At 43.7% G+C, this 21399-nt stretch overlaps 2 protein-coding genes across 4 annotated transcripts in view; one reads left to right on the forward strand and one right to left on the reverse strand.

Moving 5' to 3' along the window:
* Window positions 1-332: 332 nt before the first annotated feature.
* On the forward strand, window positions 333-20366 carry aox6 (aldehyde oxidase 6). Of its 2 annotated transcripts, none has more exons than XM_042081041.1 (36): window positions 333-519; window positions 799-856; window positions 1406-1502; window positions 2909-3017; window positions 3360-3486; window positions 3918-3979; window positions 5055-5120; window positions 5533-5610; window positions 5790-5870; window positions 6072-6216; window positions 6344-6436; window positions 6585-6736; window positions 7553-7646; window positions 7980-8089; window positions 8637-8821; window positions 9030-9192; window positions 9368-9457; window positions 9568-9737; window positions 10564-10690; window positions 11666-11788; window positions 12201-12297; window positions 12405-12529; window positions 13479-13612; window positions 13708-13795; window positions 13956-14042; window positions 14624-14815; window positions 15318-15545; window positions 15778-15873; window positions 16270-16398; window positions 16845-16919; window positions 17221-17273; window positions 17421-17535; window positions 17782-17847; window positions 18822-19010; window positions 19587-19754; window positions 20076-20366. In XM_042081041.1, the coding sequence occupies exons 1-36, from the start codon at window positions 466-468 to the stop codon at window positions 20127-20129; spliced, it is 4080 nt and encodes a 1359-aa protein (XP_041936975.1). In that variant the 5' UTR covers window positions 333-465; the 3' UTR covers window positions 20130-20366. The 2 variants fall into 2 exon arrangements, with proteins under 2 accessions (XP_041936975.1, XP_041936974.1); XM_042081040.1 differs by having other exon boundaries at window positions 334-519; window positions 7977-8089.
* Window positions 20367-21264: 898 nt separating this feature from the next.
* Window positions 21265-21399, reverse strand: part of aox5 (aldehyde oxidase 5) — a 20151-nt gene continuing 20016 nt past the window's right edge. For both annotated transcript variants that reach the window (XM_042080579.1, XM_042080580.1), the window contains one exon: window positions 21265-21399. This exon is cut by the window's right edge and continues 1003 nt beyond it. The gene's annotated coding sequence lies outside the window, so the exon portion shown is untranslated.

Consider the following 21399-nt stretch of genomic DNA (forward strand, 5'->3'; position numbering starts at 1 on the left):
ATGCGTGTTCACTTCTGCCTCCTTGGCTTTCAATTTGGTAACGATAACGATAACGGGCTATTTGACGTCTTTAGAACACTAAACATATCGGAGGTGTCAAATGTTGAGTTACTCCAGTCTAGATTTTTTGACGTTAATCACTCACTCCTATGATGTAGCCTTGCTATTGTCTATCTAAAGTAAAATGCCTTTTTTGAAGTTAACTGATGGTTAAATAACCAAAAATCCGATTGTTTGTACCTCCAAATGGGCGGTGAATTAGCCTACGTCTGTGACGCGAGTTTGTGTTAATGTTTGACGAAACGTACGCTCAGTGTTACAAAGTAGCCTAACCTAGGAATTTACTAATCTCAAATATAGCTATCACTTTAAGGGCTAGTTCAGGTCAGCAGCAGAACAGCACAGACAGACGAGAAAGAGGCTCTAGGCTACTCTAATGGTGTTGTGGTGGTAACTCAAGGGAAAATGTCAGGAAACCAAGAAAGTGGCTGTTTGACTTTCTATGTCAACGGGAAAAAGGTACGTTTTTTAAACACGTTTAACATGTTTCAGTGTAGGCCTAGGCTGCCTACATCTTCTGCGCTAGCTACTTACGCTGTTATTTTTGAAAAGGGTTGATACAAATATAATTTGCCCCGTGATCTATTGGGCAGTAGCCTAGCCTACGGTCTTTACTTAACTCCTGCTGGTTTGTTTCGAATTGCTGTCTTTCCAAATACATATGTATCTTGTGGGCTGTTGTATTACATGAATGTGATCTAGGCTACAAACTTGTCTAATGTCTTAAATGTTATCTAGGTTACTGAGCGCGATGTTGACCCTGAAACAATGCTGTTGCCTTACCTACGTAAAAGGAGTATCCTTTAATCCACTTTAATAAGTTGTGCATCGGACTTGTTCAATGAATGCAAGTGTTATAGCTTAGGCTACTTCCCATGGCACAGTGGTCCTGGTCAGAAATCTCACTAGAAGTTCCCCCTTTCCTTTGAAATATGTTGAAAACATATGGATGTATGCTGTTGCATGCATGCATGCATACATGCAAGTTGCATGCATGCATATATGCATGATGGAGAGCACAGTAGTTATTATTGATCTCTCTCTGTGAACCCAAAACCTTTGAAAAATCAAATTCAAATCTTTTTTTTTTTTTTATCGATCTGTTATTTTTATTGTATTGGTCTGTTTTCCAAATTGCCTATTACAGAGCATTCCTGCCAGCTACAACACTGGAATCATACATTTAAAATCTCACAGCACATAGTTAGTCTACACTTTCAGTGTCAGTCAGTTGTCATGTCCTTGACCAATGTTTCAATTAATCATTTAAAAACATATTGTATTATTAACACTATTATAAAAAAAGAACAAGGTGTACTATGTCCTTGACCATTCCTTGTGACAGTGAGGTTGACAGGTGCCAAGTATGGTTGTGGTGGAGGAGGATGTGGAGCCTGCACAGTCATGCTTTCCCGCTACCAGGTCCACTCCAGGAGCGTTGTGTATCCTTTTACAAGTGCTGAATTAAAAGGGCTTTATTTTAACAGAAATAATCTATGGGTAACTAGTCAGCCTCTCAGTGCTAACAAAACTCAACTTGTCAAAACACAGCTAGCGAAACTTTACACTCAAGTAGCAAAACATTAACCCAGACCAGCACAACCATGACAAAGCGCTTTTAGATAATGAGTTCACTCAACAAATAGTGTTTGAGCACTATATAAAAGAGTTAGAGGAGGGGAGGAGGACAAGGAGATGAGGAAGAAGAGGATGAGAAGGAGGAGGACAAGGAGGTGAAGAAGAGGAGGAGGAGAAAGGCTACAGCCTCTATGTTAGAATATCAAAAGAACCCCTAACAGGTTCTATAGAACCATTTGGTTTGGCTTCAAAGAACCCTCTAGAGTTCTTTCAATGGGCCCTTCAAAAAGGTTTTATAACAACAGTTGGTTCTGCCTGCCATCTATAGACATCAGTGATTGCATGGTGTCTAGCACAAGACCACATTGCATGTGATATGGATGAAATCTTGCCCAATTTGTTCTGGGTTTTTTGTTTTCTTGCTAAGATTATTTCTGGTTTGTTTCTTGTTTTTTTCCACTGTTTTCTTTTTTTCTACTACTGTGCTTTTGTTGTTTGACACTCCTCCCTCCATTTCTATTGAAATAAACATCCATAAGTAAGACATTTGAATGCGTGCATGTTTACATGTTTATATTGCAGACTGATAGTCCCAGCACATGGAGAAAGCAAAAGCCATGTGTTTTTATTTATACCATCAGGTGCTGGTTGTGTGAACTGTTTTGACACAAAAGCAATTTTTTTTTAGTGTTTCGCAAGAATAGTGTGCTTTTGTAAGAAATGTATAATGTTTTACTGGTTTGGTGTAAGGTTTTGGGTTACACTTTACTTGACAGTATCGACATAAGAGTGACATGACACTGTCATGAACGTGTCATAAACAAGTCATAAATGTTTATGACATAACGCTTCTGTCATTAAGTGTCTTTCGGTTTTTGTCATAACAAGTTAGGGTTGGGGTTAGGGTTCATGTGTCATGACAGTGTCATGTGTTCATGACAGTGTCATGTCACTCTTATTTCGATACTGTCAAGTAAAGTGTTACCAGGTTTTGTAGTTAGTGCGTAGAGGTTTGCAAAAGGTGTTTTGCTACTTGGGTGTGTGGATTGTGTGTTGTGTTTTGACAAAATGAGCTCCGTTTTCAAAATAAATAATAATAATTTTTCACAGCAGGTAACTAGTGATTTAAGCCTAACACTATTTTGTTCAACATTCCCAGTTAAAGTTGCAATGAGAAATGCCCCACAGACAGTGTTGTTAGATAGCCATCAGAGGCATCACTTTTGACCTTATGCAAATGTGTGTGTGTGAGTTGTCCTTCACCCCTCAGCCACTGTGCGGTGAACGCCTGCCTGCTGCCCGTGTGCCAGCTGCATGGGGCAGCGGTGACCACCGTGGAGGGCATCGGCAGCACCAAGACCAAACTGCACCCCGTCCAGGTAAATATGTGCCAACCGCAGGGTGGGCATAGGGGTCCAGGGAAATATGTGCCAACCGCAAAGTGCTGTTACTGGTCCTCTTGTGAAAGCAACACAGTGCAGTTTGTTTTCCAAAAAACTCATTTTGATGTCACACTGACTTACTATAAGGACAATACAGCCTCTGGCCTTGCCGATGCACACATGGAATGGCTGGTATTACGGTAGGTAATGCTGTAGTCGTGGGGGGAGCATGACCCTTTTAGTGCTAAATTGGTGCCATGTCAATGGTATGTTCCATTTTAGTTTACAGGAATGCAAGTGTGTTTGTGTGTGTGTGTGTGTGTGTGTTTCCATTCTCAGGAGCGCATAGCAAAGGCTCATGGTTCTCAGTGTGGCTTCTGCACCCCTGGTATGGTGATGTCCATGTACACTCTACTGAGGAACAAGCCCCAGCCCACCATGGAGGACATCACAGAGGCACTGGCTGGTACTTTCTACACACACATACTGTACACACACACATCACCCCTAAAAACACACATGCCCTATGGCTACACCCTATGGGGCAGCCGTGGCCTACTGGTTAGCGTTTCGGGCTTGTAACCGGAGGGTTGCTGGTTCGAACCCCGACCAGTAGGCACGGCTGAAGTGCCCTTGAGCAAGGCACCTAACCCCTCACTGCTCCCAGAGCGCCGCTGTTGTAGTAGGCAGCTCACTGCGCCGGGATTAGTGTGTGCTTCACCTCACTGTGTGTTCACTGTGTGCTGAGTGTGTTTCACTAATTCACGGATTGGGATAAATGCAGAGACCAAATTTCCCTCATGGGATCAAAAGAGTATATATACTTATACTTATATATATACTATGAACTGTAACATTGATTTGGGGTGTCTCTTTTTTTCTTCACCTGCTTTCCAGGTAATTTGTGTCGCTGCACTGGATACCGTCCCATTCTGGATGGATACAAGACCTTCTGTGAGGTACTAGTTTGGTTTGGGTACAATACCTTATGTGAGGTACGGGTTCGGTTTGGGTACAAGACTTTCTGTGAGGTAGTGGTTTGGTTTGGGTACAAGACCTTGAATACCTTCTGCGAGGTACTGGTTTGGATACAAGGCCATCTGTGAGGTATTGGTTTGGATACAAGGCCATCTGTGAGGTATTGGTTTGGATACAAGGCCATCTGTGAGGTACTGGTTTGGATACAAGGCCATCTGTGAGGTACTGGTTTACTAGGGCAGCCAGCTTGTTTTAACAAACTGTAAACCTTGTTACCATCACCTCTGTTTTAGTGAGGGTAAAAACTAACAGGGTAATTAGTGTAGCTGTGCAGCCAGATTATATAATCAAGGGTAACTTCCAGGTCTATGCAAAAAAAGAAATATTTATTAGGTTGAGGTAGTGAGTGAGTAGTAGAATGACAGTTTTCTTGTAGACTACTCTTAATAGCAGAAAAAATGTTTCTTTTACTGTCTATGGAAAAATACGAGCCACGACTTAACAACTGGATTGGCCTTGGGACTGTGGGTGCTTGTTTAGATGCAGTTATCAGAGCCGCTGGTAGCGTGACCTTGTAGATCACGGGTACAGGGTCAAAGGTCATGCTTTGCTTCTGATGCACATTTTCCATGCTGGCGTGTAGCCCAGCACTCATTTGAGCAGGTGGTCTGAGAGGAGAGTCAGCAGTGGCCATTGCTGACCCATCTGCATGGTACTTAGGGAGAGCACACTTGGGTTTACTGTGAATGCAGATGCTTTTGCATGGTTTTTAGGGGCAGAACAGCACACGCATCATCACATGACTGGAACTCATTGTCCATGATCGAGACAAAATGTCAGATTGACTTTGAGTTATGACATTTCAAAGACAAAGAAATCCTTTATATGTAGACTGGGTCATGTGTCATTTATACAATATGTAGCTATGATTTGATTATATGATGTAGCTATGAGTGTGTATGAGATATAAAGATGTAGTGCATTCACAAAGATCTGAACTGGAGGTCTTCAAACTGTGACTGAAATATTAATACATTTTTTGTTGTTTCTTTACAGAGTTCAAACTGTTGCCAAAACAGTGGAGCCAAGTCCTGCTCCAGTGGAAACTCAATTTCAGAGAATGTAAGAGAAAATGAGATTGCATCTCAGTGAAGTCATGTAAAGATCATATGACTAAAACGTGTGATTTCACCCAAGATATAAACAAATATATACATTAACAAATATATACAGGCCCTCAGAAGTTTGGTGCTGTTAAAATGTGGAGTATACTGTAGGAATATCAGTGCAGATCATTCTAGAATGTGAGACAAACTCTCTCTGTGTTTGGAGCTTGGGAAGAAAGACCCTGTGGCATCACACTTCAGCTCCTGCCTGTGTGATTCTCTGAAGACTTTTTCTGTTCCAGCTCTCTCTTTATGATAAAGGCTTTTTTATGCTTCTGGAGAAGAGTTTGGTGAGGTCCAGCCCAAGTAGCCTTGTAGTGTCCAACTATTCAAACTGCTTTTCAGCTGTTGTTTGTGTCCGTTCGCAGAATTCAAACTGTTGCCAGCAGAATGGCAAAGAGCCTGGTCGAGCAAATGGAAACGAGGTTACAGATGACGTTGAGAATGTGAGTGATGAGGCTACAGATGACCTTGATTATGAGTGACTGTAAATGTTAAACACCTCCACACTGCCTGGTGTTGTACAAGGGAACAGCAGACCTGTGCAATGCACCACTTACTATGTAACAATTTAAAGAGGTTTATGTTTGATACACTCACTGCCTGATGTTTCTCTCACACTCAGGGACATCTTAAGCTCTTCAACACGGACAATCTACTCCCGCTGGATCCAACCCAGGACCTCATCTTTCCCCCAGAGCTCATCGTAAGACTCTAGAGAAGCTCTAGATCATTAACTGATCATTAACTAACAACAACAAAAGCACCGCTCCTGTGATCCCCCTGTCCAGGGATTGTACTATATGCAACTCTGGTGTTGGGCTCAACATAGCACTCTTCTTTATTGGTGTAGCCCTCTGGTCTACCTTAACTCAGCAGACGCCCCTGTTCTCCTGTGTTCCTGTAGAGGATGACCGAGAGCGGGCTGCAGGCGACCCAGACCTTCCGTGGAGAGCGGATCACCTGGGTGTCCCCCATCTCCCTGGACGAGGTCGTGGACCTGAAGTCTCGCCATCCCGAAGCACCCATTGTCATTGGCAACACCAACATCGGTCAGCCCTCCAGCTGATCACAAATGCAACGCTAGTGTTGTCAATCCTCAGCAGTCCCAAATGACATGGGTCATAGGTCACATTCAGCTAACTCCAGTCTTTAATCTGCTTCCCTCTGCCCCTGCAGGTCTGGACATTAAGTTTAAAGGGATCCTGCATCCATTCATAATTTCGCCGACCAGAGTGCCAGATCTGTTTGTGGTGAAGAACACTCCTCAGGGTAAGCAGATTTTCATGTTTACACTGTTACTAAGGCAATAGAGACATTATTAAAGGTTAGTTTGTTTGTAATACACGTGTGATGTTTGTCTGTCCTTGTGCGTGCATGCGTGTGTGTGTCTGTGCGTGTGTGTGTGTCCACCGCACAGGTGTGAGTGTAGGTGCAGGCTGCAGCATGTCTGTGGTGCGTGCAGCTCTGGAGGATCTGGTGCGGACGCTCCCGCTGGACCAGACGGAGGTCCACCGTGCCTTGCTGCAGCAGCTGGGGAACCTGGCCGGACAGCAGATCCGTAACGTGGCCGTGAGTGGCACCAGCACACACGCACGCACGCACACACAAACACACACACAAACACACACACACATACATACATACTGTACATATACACATACACACACACACACACACACATACATATGCATATACACATACACATGCATAACGTCATAATTCCGCCACAAACAAGAAGAGACGTCTTTATGCTGCGCTTCCTTGGCTAAACAGAGGCGGCAGGATACTGCCCCAGTGCATACATTCAGGGGCGTGTTTCCCAAAACCATAGTTGCTAACGAAGAACTTCGTTGGTTGCAATGCAATTTCCTATTGCCAACCAACTAAGTTGCTAACAGGTTAGCAACTATTGTTTTGGGAAACGCACCCCAGATATCCTGCCGGCATTGCAGAACTGAAGACACATCGCGTTTAGTTTGATATACAAAAGCACGATATCTTAGCAAGCTAGATACATCGCAATTGTAAGAGACTACAATGTCCAAACATCAGTTAACTGTTAACTAGCAGGGAAGTTTGATTTCAATTCTTGAAGTAGCCACTTCATGAGTTTTGAATGTCAGTTTTAACAACCATCATGCTAGTCACCATTTCAAAGAAACTGTACTTGTGCATTTACTTACAGTACCTTTGCTAGTTTAGCTAGCTTGCAACATGCACAGGCAGACAGCTGTAAGAGGCTGAAATCAGTATTCTCCAAATCACACTACTGACAAGTGAGCAATGTTCAGCAATTAAAAAACACTGTAAAAAGGATGACTGACTGTTGTTATTGTTGGTGTGTGTGTGTGTGTGTGTGTGTGTGTGTGTGTGGTGTATATGTAGACCCTGGGTGGTAACATTGTCAGTGCCTATCCAAACTCGGATCTGAACCCTGTCCTGGCCGCTGGAAACTGCAGACTCACCGTAGTATCAAAGGGTGAGTGTGTGGGTGTGTGTGTACCCCTTCCACCTTTTCAAGTTCTACCTGCAGAATCTCACTGTGTGTGTGTGTGTGTGTGTGTGTGTGTGTGTGTGTGTGTGTGTGTGTGTGTGTGTGTGTGTGTGTGTGTGTGTGTGTATGTTTATATACTTACTTTTTCAGCTGTAAGTGCATGTTGTGCGGGATGTCTGTATGCTACTGAGACCTTGAATTTCCCCTTAGAGATCAATAAAGTATCTATCTATCTATCTATCTATCTATCTATCTATTTCTACATGATAATAGCGCTAGTGTTTCTCTTGGCCCTAACACTGACTTTCCTCACAGCAGGGGGAAGGCGAGAGATCCCCATGAATAAAGATTTCTTTGTGGGCTTCGGGAAGACTCTCCTAAACCCAGACGAGATTGCTGTGTCTGTTTTCATTCCTGTTTCCCGAAAGGTGATGCGTGATTCTTCACACTTCACAGTTCTTCACACAACCTTTTCTTTTTCTTAATCAGTCTCATCTTGCGCTGGCGAGCTCGAAGGGTGAGAAAGTACTTCACTTCAGTTAGGTCGAGTGATTGGAGCACTTAGTGTGAGGACAGAGTTGTGGAGCTGTGTTCACCTGGCGGAGGCCGACGAGTTCACTTCAGTCTTATTCCTCTTTAGCTCATTACACCTCAGGACCTCAAAACAGAAGCATGATTGCATTCCACGCACAACATCCCTTAACCATTTTGGGTTGTGTGTGTGTGTGTGTGTGTGTGTGTGTGTGTGTGTTTGTGTGGGAGGGTACTTATTTTATTTACCTCATATATCACTTATTTAATTTAAAACATAAATTCTTTATTTAATTAACCACAGAAATTGAAAACTTTGGACACATAACAGTAAATAGCCCTGTATCCCTCCCTCCATATATCCATCCATCCATCTCTCCATCCCTCCACCCTTCCATCCATCCCTCCATCTTTCTTTCACTCCATCCATCTATCCATCTGTAGGGAGAGTTTGTGCGGGCGTTCCGTCAGGCTCCGCGTAAGGAGAACGCTCTGGCCACTGTGAACGCAGGCATGCGAGTGCGGTTCCATGACGGTTCTAGTGTGGTGGACGAGCTCAGCATCTTTTACGGAGGTGTCGGACCCTGCACTGTCGGCGCCTCCAAGACATGCCAGCAGATCATTGGGAGGTACAAATATAACACACCATCCATATGGTGTCAATATGGTGTGTGTGTGTGTGTGTTCTGTAACTGTAACTCTTTGATATTTATTTAGCCATCAGTTTACAGTTACAGTTTATGCTAGATTTGCCAACAGACATCAAAGTAATCCAAAGTAATCAAAGGTCATTCCAATCAAAGGCAAACAAAGGTGTGTGTGTGTGTGTGTTTGTAGGCCATGGGGAGAGAAGGCATTGACCGCTGCCTACCCCGTACTCCTGGAGGAGATACTCCTGCCTCCATCTGCCCCGGGGGGCAAAGTGGCCTTCCGCCGGGCACTGACTCTCAACTTCCTCTTCAAGTTCTTCCTGCAGATGCAGCAGAAGCTTGCAGAGATGGTGTGTGTGTCTGTGTGTGTGTTTGCGTGTGTGGACAAATGTAAGATTATTGCCTTAATCTTTGGTAGTTGGGGCCGTGTGTATAAAGTGTGTGTGTGTGTGTGTGTGTGTGTGTGTGTGTGTGTGTGTGTGTGTGTTGGGAACGTAAACTGACACATTTTTGGTCTGCGGTCAGGGCATCATTACAGACGACCTGCAGCAGGACATGAGGAGTAGCCTAGAGGCGTTACCTAATGACTTCTTGCCCAGCTATCAGGAGTTCCAGGTGACATTATATGCTTTTATTTACACTAGAATTATGTTTATATGAGAGGCTGCAGACATCAGTGTATTCAACTTCAATTCATGCATCCTGAGAATGTGTGATTATTTCAGGACGTGTTGGAAGGTCAGCCGGGTCAGGACCCCGTCGGCCGTCCCATGATGCATCGATCCGCCCTGAGCCAGGCCACAGGAGAAGCGGTCTACTGCGATGACATGCCCAAGACAGAGGGGGAGCTGTTTCTCTCCCTGGTCACCAGCACCAAGGCTCACGCCAAGATCCTGTAAGACTCCACAACCCTCAGTTTTATACGTATAAAATAATGGAGAAATCATTGACTGGTGTTTTCAGGCTTCACTAAAATGTTTAACTAGTGGGGCCAACAGAACCAAGGTCATGGGTTCAAATCCCAGGAAACGCACATAAGATAATAATGAACATGGAAGCCTGTACTGAAAAATATTTTTGATGAAAACCTCTGCTAAGTAAATACATGGGAATGTACTGATCATTTGTATGAAATAGATCCAACTCCACCTACTATATCTGTCTAATCCAGACCAGGCATTGATTTAATCCAGACTCTCTCTCTACTGGGCATGTGTGTCTTTATCAGATGGGCCCTCATGCTTTTGCTGCCAATGAATAAGTCCTCTAGCTTGTTTACTTATTCACCAACTGAAGCTGAAGTTTCATTTGGATGTCGATTCTCCTTACCCTGATGGGCACTAATTCAGCTCCATGAGAGAGGGTCAAGATCCATGATCTGCACAAATGCACTACGTTAGAGAGAGTGGTTACTAATGCAGACACAGGGTCAGGCAGCAGTCTAGTTGGATCTACCAGTACTTGGCTGTTTGTTGCACATGCAGGCCTCTCCAGTACCTTCAGGCAAAGTTCAGCCAAAGTACACTCAGTACACTCTGACCGCTTTAATACACTCAGTACACTCTGACCGCTTGAATGAGCAAAAAGATAGGGTCTAAATGGGGCTCTTGTGTCCAGCCAGACGTGCATTTGGCTCACTACCAGGAAGCCATTTACAGGGAACCCCTCTGTGATTAGTTTGTCCGTCCTCGGAATTATTGACCTGCTGCCTTCCTCGACAGGAACATAGACGTTAGCGCCGCCCTCGCCCTGCCTGGTGTGGTCGATGTCATCACAGCCCGAGACATCCCCGGCAAGAAGTTCCGCATGTTCTGTGGCATGAATGAGGAGCTACTGGCTGAGAAGGAGGTGAAAAACCACTGGGATGCGATTTGATTTGACGGGTGTCGTCATCAGCATGACTTAGGTGGTGGGCAGCTGTTGTTGGTGCTGTGTGGATGGTCAGCATCCTCTTGTTCCTCTACATACTGCACAGTACTGTTTGCTCTCGCTCAACCATAGATTAATCATAGTTATAGGTTTTATATATTGTACAGTCATAGGTTTCTATATCATAGATATAGGTTTTTCTTAAGCATGTTTTTGTCAAGTTTTCTTTTGTTAAGTGGTAGCCAATGCAAACAGAGAAAAAGCTTAGCCCTAGAGAAAAGTGTAATCTGGTGCAGTGGTAGCATAGTGTTTAAAGCAACACCAAAGAGTTTTTTGTACCTTAAAATAATGTTTCCAAAATTGTTTCCGTGGTTCATCAACTCTTAACAGGGTGAACGGCACTTCTGCAATTCGCTTCGCGGCCCTCTATCGGCTATAACCGCACTATGTAAGTTTGCCATATCGGGTAGCGGATCTGTAGTTCGATGGAATGAGACATAAGAAACTACAAATTTGACTTGCATGATGTCGCAATACATCGTAATTTCATAAAATCATGCAACATATTCTACCTTGTCTGTGGACATTGTCATTTGCAAAGCCGTTGCTGGATAAACAAATAGCGTGCGTGCGACAGAGGAAAAGTTCTTTGGTGTTGCTTTAAGGAGCTAGCATTGCAGTAGCCAGAAAATGTGTGGGTTCAATTCCCGGTTTTCACTGCAAGGCACTTACAGTAACTCTGAGTTGCTCAGGGGACAATGGCCCTTGTAATATAATTGCCATATGTATGTTGCTTGATAAAAATGTCTGCTGAATGTAAAATGTAAACTCATGTTGGAGCTGTGATTTTTACCAGGCTGATTGATGTCCTTCAATTCTTCATCTTTCCTTGGCGGTTTGTAATTTCACGTTTGGATTTTAATGATGTGATGTTTACTCTCTCCTGATCACTAGGTGACGTGCGTGGGACAGATGGTGTGTGCGGTTGTCGCGGACACCAAACCGCACGCCAAACGGGGAGCCGCGGCCGTGAAGATCACTTACGAGGACCAGCCCGAACTAGTGTTCACGGTGGAGGTCAGAACTCACAAACAGCGCACTAACACACACACACACACACACACACACACACACACACACACACACACACACACACGCACACACGCACATACATTCGAATGAGTTGACGGTTATATTCAAAATTGAGAGACCACTAACAAATTATATGTGAATATGACCGTCAACTCATTCGAATGTCACTCAGACCAATCAGAAAAATGTGCAGTAGTCTCTTAATTTCTTCCAGAGCTATATTTATTTAGTTATGTATATATATGAATTGTCCGTGGTTAACCAGCCATACCACCTTCTCCTTGTAGCCTGTTGTGATGTGTTGTGATTGAGACGTAGACTGTGAATACGAAATATCTAATATCACGTCTAACATTCATTAGATAATCCGTTGGCTGACAGCCCTCTCTGTTTGCAGGAGGCGATAGAGAAGAAGTCTTTCTTTGAGCCTCTGAGAGAAATAGAGAGAGGCAATGTGTCTGAAGGCTTTAAAATGGCCGACCACATTCATGAAGGTACAGTATGTACTGTGGATACATGTGGGTTAATGTTTCCAAGTTATTTTGTTGTTGTTAACTTGCTTCACCAGTGTGCTTATGTCGATTGCTTAAAAACTTTTCAGGAGAGATCCGGATTGGTGGGCAGGAACATTTTTACATGGAGACGCAAAGCATGCTGGTCATCCCAGTGGGGGAGGAGGGGGAGATGAATGTTTATTTGTCCACGCAGCATCCAGCCATGGCTCAGGTGAACACATTAGCTTTCTATGTCAATTGTCCATTTCTTTTTAGTGACATACACATAATACATGCTACTACTACTAGGCCTACTACTAATGCTACTACTACTACTACTACTACTAATAATAATAATAATAATAATTAAAAAAAAAAAAAGGTGGACCTCCTAGACCCTACGGTTCTCGAGATATTCACAGAAAACTGTCTCCGGCCACCTACAGGCCAGTTGGTGTATAGTAACATAAATTAATTTATTGTGTGGCCCCCCATGAGCGGAATTCCACGAAACTTGGCGTGCATTCAGAGGGTGTCATAATGATCCTACACTTCCAATTTCGTGCAGTTTTGACTATGTTAGGTCACAGATACCTGCGATTACAACACCTCATTTTTACTTTTTTGTGTTTAACTAGGTGGCGCTATACATGAAATGAGTGGTTATGGAATGGGTTGACATGGCCCCTTGAGATCAACATACGAAAAAAAATGGTCCTCCTAAACCCTACGGTTCTCGAGATATTCACAGAAAACTGTGTCTGCCCTACCCTCCTTTCGGGGGGTCCAGTCCAGCGGGGGGGCTACAGATCAAAACGAAAAACGATTGTTCCATGCTATCCATGTGGGGTTACATGCCCACCAAGTTTTGTGTACCCCGGTCTTACAGTGTCCCGGGAATCCTTTTGACAGAAATTTGGACATGCGAAAAAGAAAAAAAAGAAAAAAAATCTGACTAAACCTATATGACCGCCGCTTCGCTGCGCGGCGGTCATAACAATAAGAATTCGCTGCTTGGCCCCCAATAATAATAATGCTACTACTACTACTTCTAGTACTAATGCTAGCCTACTACTACTACTATTGATATTATTACTACTACTACTTCTGCTACTGCTACTACTTCTACTAATGCTAATACTGCTTCTTCTAACAATGTGCTTCTCTTTCTCTTCTCGTAGGACTCTATAGCCGAGACCCTGGATATTCCCTCTAACAGGGTGACATGTCACATAAAACGCATCGGAGGTGCCTTTGGAGGGAAGGTCACCAAAACAACTATTCTGGCCTGCATCACTGCAGTAGCTGCATGGAAGTAGGGCTTTCAGCATGTTATCAATATAATATGACGGATTGCATTTTTATGACGTGTTTTCACCAACACGACCTCCTTTGGCCTCTCCCCTACAGGACAGAGCGGTCAGTGCGCTTGGTGTTGGAGAGGGGGGAGGACATGCTGATCACAGGGGCTCGTCACCCCGTCCTGGGACAGTACAAGGTGTGTGTGTGTGTGTGTGTTGGGAGGGTAGGTGAAAGCTATGTTTGGATTTGGTCACCCTTGTCTTCCTTCCTTATATTTGTTTTCATAGAGCCGTGTAATGCTTTATTAAACTCAGTTGAATGCAATTTAATGGAGGTCCGGACCCATGTTCCTGTAGATTGGCTACATGAAAGACGGGCGCATAACTGCAGCCGATGTGAAGTACTACGCCAATGCAGGAAACACTGCAGATGAGTCTCCACTGGTAAGCTTAGCTCCGAGGAAGACCAGTTATCATTATAGACACAGTTCGGGGTCCGACAGCTTCCATGGACACTTTACATCCACTCTCCTTTCAGCCATTTTATTAAAATGTGTGTCTCATGCTAAAATGTGCTTTGGCCTATACACATTCCGTACATAAAGGTGATGATGCATGGGACAACCTTTTGAGCATTGTTGCTGGGCAACAACATAACAAGTTCCATTTATTCTGCTCATGACGATTTGCCCACTGATTATTAAAGTTCTCCAGGAAATAAAGTGTTGCCCGATATCAATGGAAACATACCAGAACCACGATAATGTGGAACATTGCCCAGCATACCAGTACTTGCTCAAAAAGTTGCCCCATGTATCATCAGACTAACTTATAAACCAACAGACAATTATCATGTTTGAAGACCTCTAAGGCATCTTAACTCTACACACATACAGTCTCACCATAAATTATTATTACTTACAGATCTGTATAAAAGGTAAACATATATGTACTATATTTTAGTATTTTTTAGTTTCATTTTAATTTTAACTACTACTTTTAATGAATTTGTTTGACTTCCCCAGATTGTTGCAAAAATCCTGCTCCATTTTGACAATGCCTACAACATTCCCAACATGCGTGGCAGGTCTGCCGCCTGCAAAACCAACCTTCCGTCCAACACGGCCTTCCGTGGCTTTGGGGTTCCGCAGTGCATGCTGGTCACGGAGAGCATCATCAACGACGTCGCCCTCAAACTCGGACGCCCTGCTGAAGAGGTCAGACGCACAAACCAGTCTGATTCCATGACCACTTCTAGGTCTTTTATCTCTTTTGGTGTTTCATAGAGAAATGCTGTACAAGTTACTGAATATGACATGAATATGTCAATAACATTTCATTACATATATACTTTTGTGCAAGATCAGTACACCAGCAATGTTAGTTAGTTAGTTTAATAGTTGTCCCCTTAGGAAATTCTTTTTCACATTTTCCATACCGCTTTTCATCCTACATGGTCACAGGCACAGGATGGCACATAGATACATGACATAGGGATGACGCGTACAGACATACATATTTCATACACCATAGACATTTGACACAGACATTTCCATATATTATTGGGGGTTCATGGGAAAAACATCATGTGCATCATGCGCAGTGTGCAGTTTTGGGAGCAGCCAGTGTTTTGGTCCAATCCGAGTTGAGTCCCCACCTCCCCCACCCCACTGCCTCCTTCACCTGACCCTTTGACCCCAGCTGTGTCCTGTGTTGCAGATCCGTGAGTTGAACATGTACAGGGGCCCGTCTCTGACCCACTACAAGATGCCGTTCGACCCGGAGAACATGCTGCGCTGCTGGGAGGAGTGCAAGCGCCGGTCCTCCATACAGCGTCGCCGTGGCGACATTGCCCAGTTCAACCAGCACAACCGCTTCAAGAAGAGAGGCCTCGCCCTCGTCCCCATCAAATACGGCATCGGCTTCGACATTGCTTTCCTCAACCAGGTAACTACACCGGGGTAGCTATGGTGAGGGGTATTTACACAGAGGGCTTTCTCAACCAGGGAACCACACTGGGGTAATTATGGTGGGGGGTATTTACACCGAGGGCTTTCTCAAACAGGGGAGTCTTGGATGGCTTGAAGGAACTTAAAAACAAAATATATGAATTGATTGCCGTTGTAAGTTGCAAATGGTTATGAAGTGTCGTGTGTGTGTGTGTGTGTGAGAAACGCAGGCTGCTGCTCTGGTACATATCTTCCAGGACGGCTCTGTACTGGTTAATCATGGAGGAGCGGAAATGGGCCAAGGCATCCACACAAAAATGCAACAGGTGCAGTGTACACACACACACACATACACACACACACACAGCGCCACAGCTGCCCCATATCAGATAATTTTAGTTCCATCTGTGACTGACACTGTGCTGATCTCAGACGCACACACACACACACACACACACATACACACCACACATACTGTATACACACACACATACACACACACACACACACACACACACACACACACACACACACACATACACACATATACACACACACACACACACACACACACACACACACACACACACACACACACACACATACACACATACACACCACACACACACACACACACACACACACACACATACACACACACACACACATACACACATATACACGCAGTGCTGGTCTCACGTCTGCTCTGTGTGTCCCATCAGGTGGCCAGTCGTGAGCTGCGGATCCCCACCTCTCTGATCCACATCTCCGAGACCAACACCCACATGGTGCCCAACACCTGTCCCTCGGCCGCCTCCTTTGGCACCGATGCCAACGGCATGGCAGTCAAGGTACTAACTGACCCCTGTATTGACAATAGAGTGTTTGACTGGAGTATTCCTTCCTGTTGTGTTCTGTGTTTAGTGTTAAATCTCCACATTCTGCATGGTTAATGGTGAATCAGAATCAGAAGTATACATTGAATCACAGCTGAAGTATACGTAAAGTATAAGTAGTGGAGATTTAAGGGCCATTCACTCGCAGGAACACATATAAACACCTTGATCGGAATAAAACTGCCAATCCGAATGAAAGAGGTGGTGTATTCCCTTCTTATTCCGGTTGATTAGCCATGTATACGGTCAATCAGATTGCCCGCTATAGCTTCTCAAGCAAAAGCAAAGCAGCTATTCCGATCAAAGATTCTAAATCTGAAGAGCACATTATCGGAATAGAACGTACCCCATGTAAACAGATGACACGAAATGTGAGTTTGATTGTTTGGTGGTTTTGGCAGGATGCCTGTGAAACCCTTTATAAGAGACTGGAGCCCATCAGGAAGAGGAACCCAGAGGGCCCCTGGCAGAGCTGGGTAACTCACCTCTCAACTGTCACACTGGATAAGAGTTGCTTTAAATGCAGTGTTATAAGTACTGATCTGTCATATTCACTATCCAATCACACTGGATAAGGGTTGCTTTAAATGCAGTGTTATAAGTACTGATCTGTCATATTCACTATCCAATCACACTGGATAAGGGTTGCTTTAAATGTAATGTTTTAAGTAGGCCTACTGATCTATCGTAAATATACAATAGATCAGTACTTGTAAGAATGATCAATGATTGTGAGTTTGGTGCGAATAGATGTATATGTGACTTTGTGACTTCCAGATCAAAGCTGCTTTTCTGGAGAAAATTAGTCTCTCGGCCACAGGATACTACAGGTAAGAGTAGTGTTACAGATGAAGTTAGTTACCCAAAGCAGCATTTGATGGACTGCATGCGAAATTATGTAATTTAGTGTGCAGTTAAGGCTTTAAGTGTAGTGTTTTGGTTTTTGTGAGGTCAACTAAGGTCAGTGTCTTTGTTAGGGGTCATGACCTGTACATGGACTGGGAGAAGCAGGAGGGTCAGCCCTACGCCTACTTCACCTATGGAGTGTGCTGCTGTGAAGTAGAGCTTGACTGTCTAACTGGGGACTACAGGGTAATCTCTGTGTGTGTGTGTGTGTGTGTGTGTGTGTGTGTGTGTGTGTGTGTGTGTGTGTGTGTGTGTGTGCCTATGGGTGTCTGTGCATCCACATGCATTTGTGTCTGTTTGTGTATATCCATTTCAAATTATTTTACAAGGTGTGTGTATATGTGTTGTGTTTGCTTTTCAAATTGCTCTTAAAATGTACCCTTAAAGGTAACATTTAAAAGTAACTTCATTTTCCATTCTGCTTCCTTTCAGACCATAAGGACAGACATGGTCTTTGACATTGGCAGGAGTATTAATCCCTCTATTGACATCGGTCAGGTAATTATAGTCATTATATCCTCAGTGCTGAAGGACCTGTCGATCCATCCGTCCACGCTGGTCCACTAGCAGATGACTAATACAAATACCCCAGTTTATGGTTATGGTTATGGAATTTAGCAAACGCTGTTGTCCAAAGTGACTTACAAAATGAGACAATACAATAGTTAAAAATTAACAGTAAACAGTTTTAAAAAATTGGTAAGTCTACATTAAGGAAAGTAGCCATAATGAACAATAATGTCAATGCAATATCAATAATCAATAATGAAAATAAACAATACCATAAATATGCAAACCATAACTCATAAGAACCAGAGTGGACAGTGAGGTCTGCATGTTGGTGTGTAGAATTGCGGCGTTCACACTGACACGCTTTTTTCACCTCTAGGTGCTCAAATTCAATTGTTTCCCTATGGAACAGTGCGTGTGACCGTTGCAACGCGCCTCGAGTTTATAAAAGCGGGGGCGCAAGCAGAAAAAAAAGTGTGGCTTCTAAAAACAAGAGGTGCTCAAAGTTAAAAATAGTTAAACTTTTGAGGTCGTGTTTTGGGTTGGGTGGGTTGTTGCTTAATTGCCTGCCTTAGCTAAGTCAGGGAGCTAGCAATTTAGCTAAATATAGCGTATCATAGCAACTACATATAGGCCTACGCAATCAATTTCTACCTCGCAAGTTTTTAACACTCACTACTTTGGAATACCTGCGTTCTGGAGGTGAAAAAAGTGTCAATGTGAACGCCAGCATAGAGGCGTTACAGAGACCAACCCATCATCTGACCAGACTATGTAGCACATTTCACTGCCACGCATGCTGAACATTACTGTAATAGATATGAGCACATAGAAATAAAAACATATAAAGGAAAAATATGAATTGCTTGTTGCTTGCAGCATACTGAATTTTTGTATTGATGTTTGTGTGTGTATGTTTGTGTATCTCTGTGTGTGTGTGTGTGTGTGTTCTATTCTATCAGATTGAGGGCGCGTTTACGCAGGGTGTGGGCCTTTACACCATGGAGGAGCTGAAGTTCTCCCCGTCTGGAGTGCTGTACACGCGTGGACCAGGCCAGTACAAGATCCCGGCCGTGTGTGATGTTCCGCTCCAGTTCAACATCTACCTGCTGCGCGGCACCCAGAACCCCCACGCCATCTACTCCTCCAAGGTGCAACAACACAAACGTTTACACACAACACAAACCTCCAGCGCATGGGTGTTAATGTGTAGGATGTGTTTGGTGCTGTTGCAGGGCTTTGGAGAGCCCGCACTGCACTGTGTGTTAATGGCGGGTGTGTTGTGTGCTGTGTGTTAATGTCTGGTGTGTTGTGTGCTGTTGTGGGCCATTAGAGAGTCCCCGCTGTGTGTTTGGTGCTGTGTATTAAAGTTGCGATTGGCAAGATTGTTTTGATCATATTCACTGAAACCGATACTATGCTCCGACAGAACAACATAAATCAGCCAGTTTTAGAAAAAAAACCTACCTCCACCTAGAGGCTGTTTGTTTTGCAGAAATCCACAGCTCCTGGTTCTTCTGGTCCAATCAGAGCAGGGCTGTGTGAGATCTGACTGTCAATCACAGTCTGGTGCGCACTGACGAGCACGAACTCGATGAGAGGGTGCTCGGTGGTAGTGGGGGAGGGGCATGAGAGTTGTAAACATTCAAAATTTTCGCTAAGTCCCCTCAATCTGTCAGACTTGCCAACTGCAGCTTTAATGTCAGGTTTGTTTGATTCTGTTGCAGGGCATTGGAGAGCCGGCGCTGTTCCTGGGCAGCTCCGTGTTCTTCGCGCTGAAGGACGCGGTGGCAGCAGCGCGGAGCGACGCAGGACTCAGTGGGCCCTTTGAGTTCCACAGCCCGGCGACCCCAGAGAGGGCCTGCCTGGCCTGTGCCTCCCACCTCACACAGATGGTACATACACATATAAAATATACATACAGTATATACGTCAAATTGGCTATTATTAAGTTAAAGGTGTACCGAATGTTGGAAAATAAATATTTGTTTTATTATCATTATTCTCACACTGTGAGATCCTGGATTTTGCTGTTTTAGGCACATCTGTTTTTCTCTCACACTTCTAGCAAATGTTGGAAATAAATGATGCACCAAAAAGACAGTTATAGTCTCTCAGGTGTAATGTCTCCTTTGGTTTTCTTTCTTTTCCTTTCTTCTTTCCCTCTTTCTCTCTTTCTTTCCGTCTTTTCCCTCCTATTCTCTTTTCTATTCCAGGTTCCAATCAGCAAGCCCGGGTCCTTCCAGCCATGGGCGATCGAGACTCCTTAAGTTCTCCCTGCACTGCAGCAATTATACTTGATTACACAGCTTGAAAATTATAGTCATATTTACATTACCACCGTCTATGTAAATCCTGCTGAGCTTTTGTATTGAAATAAGACTCAATGTTACACAATCATTGTATTATATAATGTCAAAACATGTACTTTATCATCAGACAGACTGTTGTAATATGATTATTAAATACAGTATTGATTAAATATGGTACTGATTTTATCACACTTAGTGCTGCTGTCTAGTTTTCTAGTTTGTTCTGCTAACCGTGTGAAAATATATGTTTGCATTGACTGAGGAGAGTTTTATATTTTAATGTTGATGACAAGAATCAAAGGCATAAAAGCTAGAAAGCAAATTGTGCAGGATACAACAAATCTGTGTTTTAGCACAGCTGAGCTGAGTTCCCTGTTGAGTGGGGCCAGTCAGCCTCCTGACCTGTGCAATCTGCTGAGTCACTCACCTCACCCAGGCCAAGTCTAGGTCAGATTTCAATCTGTATACAGGGCAGGCAGGCAACTCTGCTTATTATTGATCTTAAAGGAGAACTCCTCTTTTTCACATAGATCTGTCTCTTGAGGTCACAGTACTGTCTGTACGAAAATAAAAAAAGCTCAAAGTTGCTGCAGCCAGGCAGCTACACTACATTGCTACACTCTGGGGGCAACTCTGCTTATTATTGATCTTAAGGACACATCTTAAACACACATGCACACACACACACACACAGCAGAGTACAGTTGCTGGGCAAATATTTCAAGGAAGAGTTTAATGTATAATCAGAGATGAGGCTAAAGAGCATTAAAACCCTGTTACACCGCATTATGTAACAACAGTGCATTATATTTAATAATAACACATTTTCTTGTTTTTTTTTCTTCTTTTCTTTTCCTTCAGTAGTAAGTGAGTTACTTCTGGGGTCCTCATAGGGCCCAGACATGGATTTTCCATGGTCTGCAGGGTCCTTTCTGTGAAGAGGGCGCTTGAAAAGGGAAATTAGTTCCCTTTTTCTGATATTTATTTTAGGCTTAAACTATACTATTTCTGGAGGAGAGGATGTAGGAGCAGGCCTGGGAAGCAATAACACACACCAACTCAGAACTGTTTCAAACGTTTATTAGACGGATCACCCAGAATATAAATCAGAATGCTTGGTGTTTGTGTGTATCAGACTGGACACCACCCATGGACATGGCAAATCAAATCCACATGATCCCCATACCCCCAACCAAAAGAACAGTTAAGTATTGGTCATTCCAATCGT

Source organism: Alosa sapidissima, chromosome 23, assembly GCF_018492685.1.
Source record: "Alosa sapidissima isolate fAloSap1 chromosome 23, fAloSap1.pri, whole genome shotgun sequence".
Taxonomy (NCBI): Eukaryota; Metazoa; Chordata; class Actinopteri; order Clupeiformes; family Clupeidae; genus Alosa; species Alosa sapidissima.

Coding starts and splice junctions, on each gene's coding strand:
- aox6 (XM_042081040.1), top strand. CDS start 466: ATGTCAGGAAACCAAGAAAGTGGCTGTTTGACTTTCTATGTCAACGGG. Junction 520..798: donor TCTATGTCAACGGGAAAAAG/GTACGTTTTTTA, acceptor AATGTTATCTAG/GTTACTGAGCGCGATGTTGA. Junction 3,018..3,359: donor CCAAACTGCACCCCGTCCAG/GTAAATATGTGC, acceptor TTCCATTCTCAG/GAGCGCATAGCAAAGGCTCA.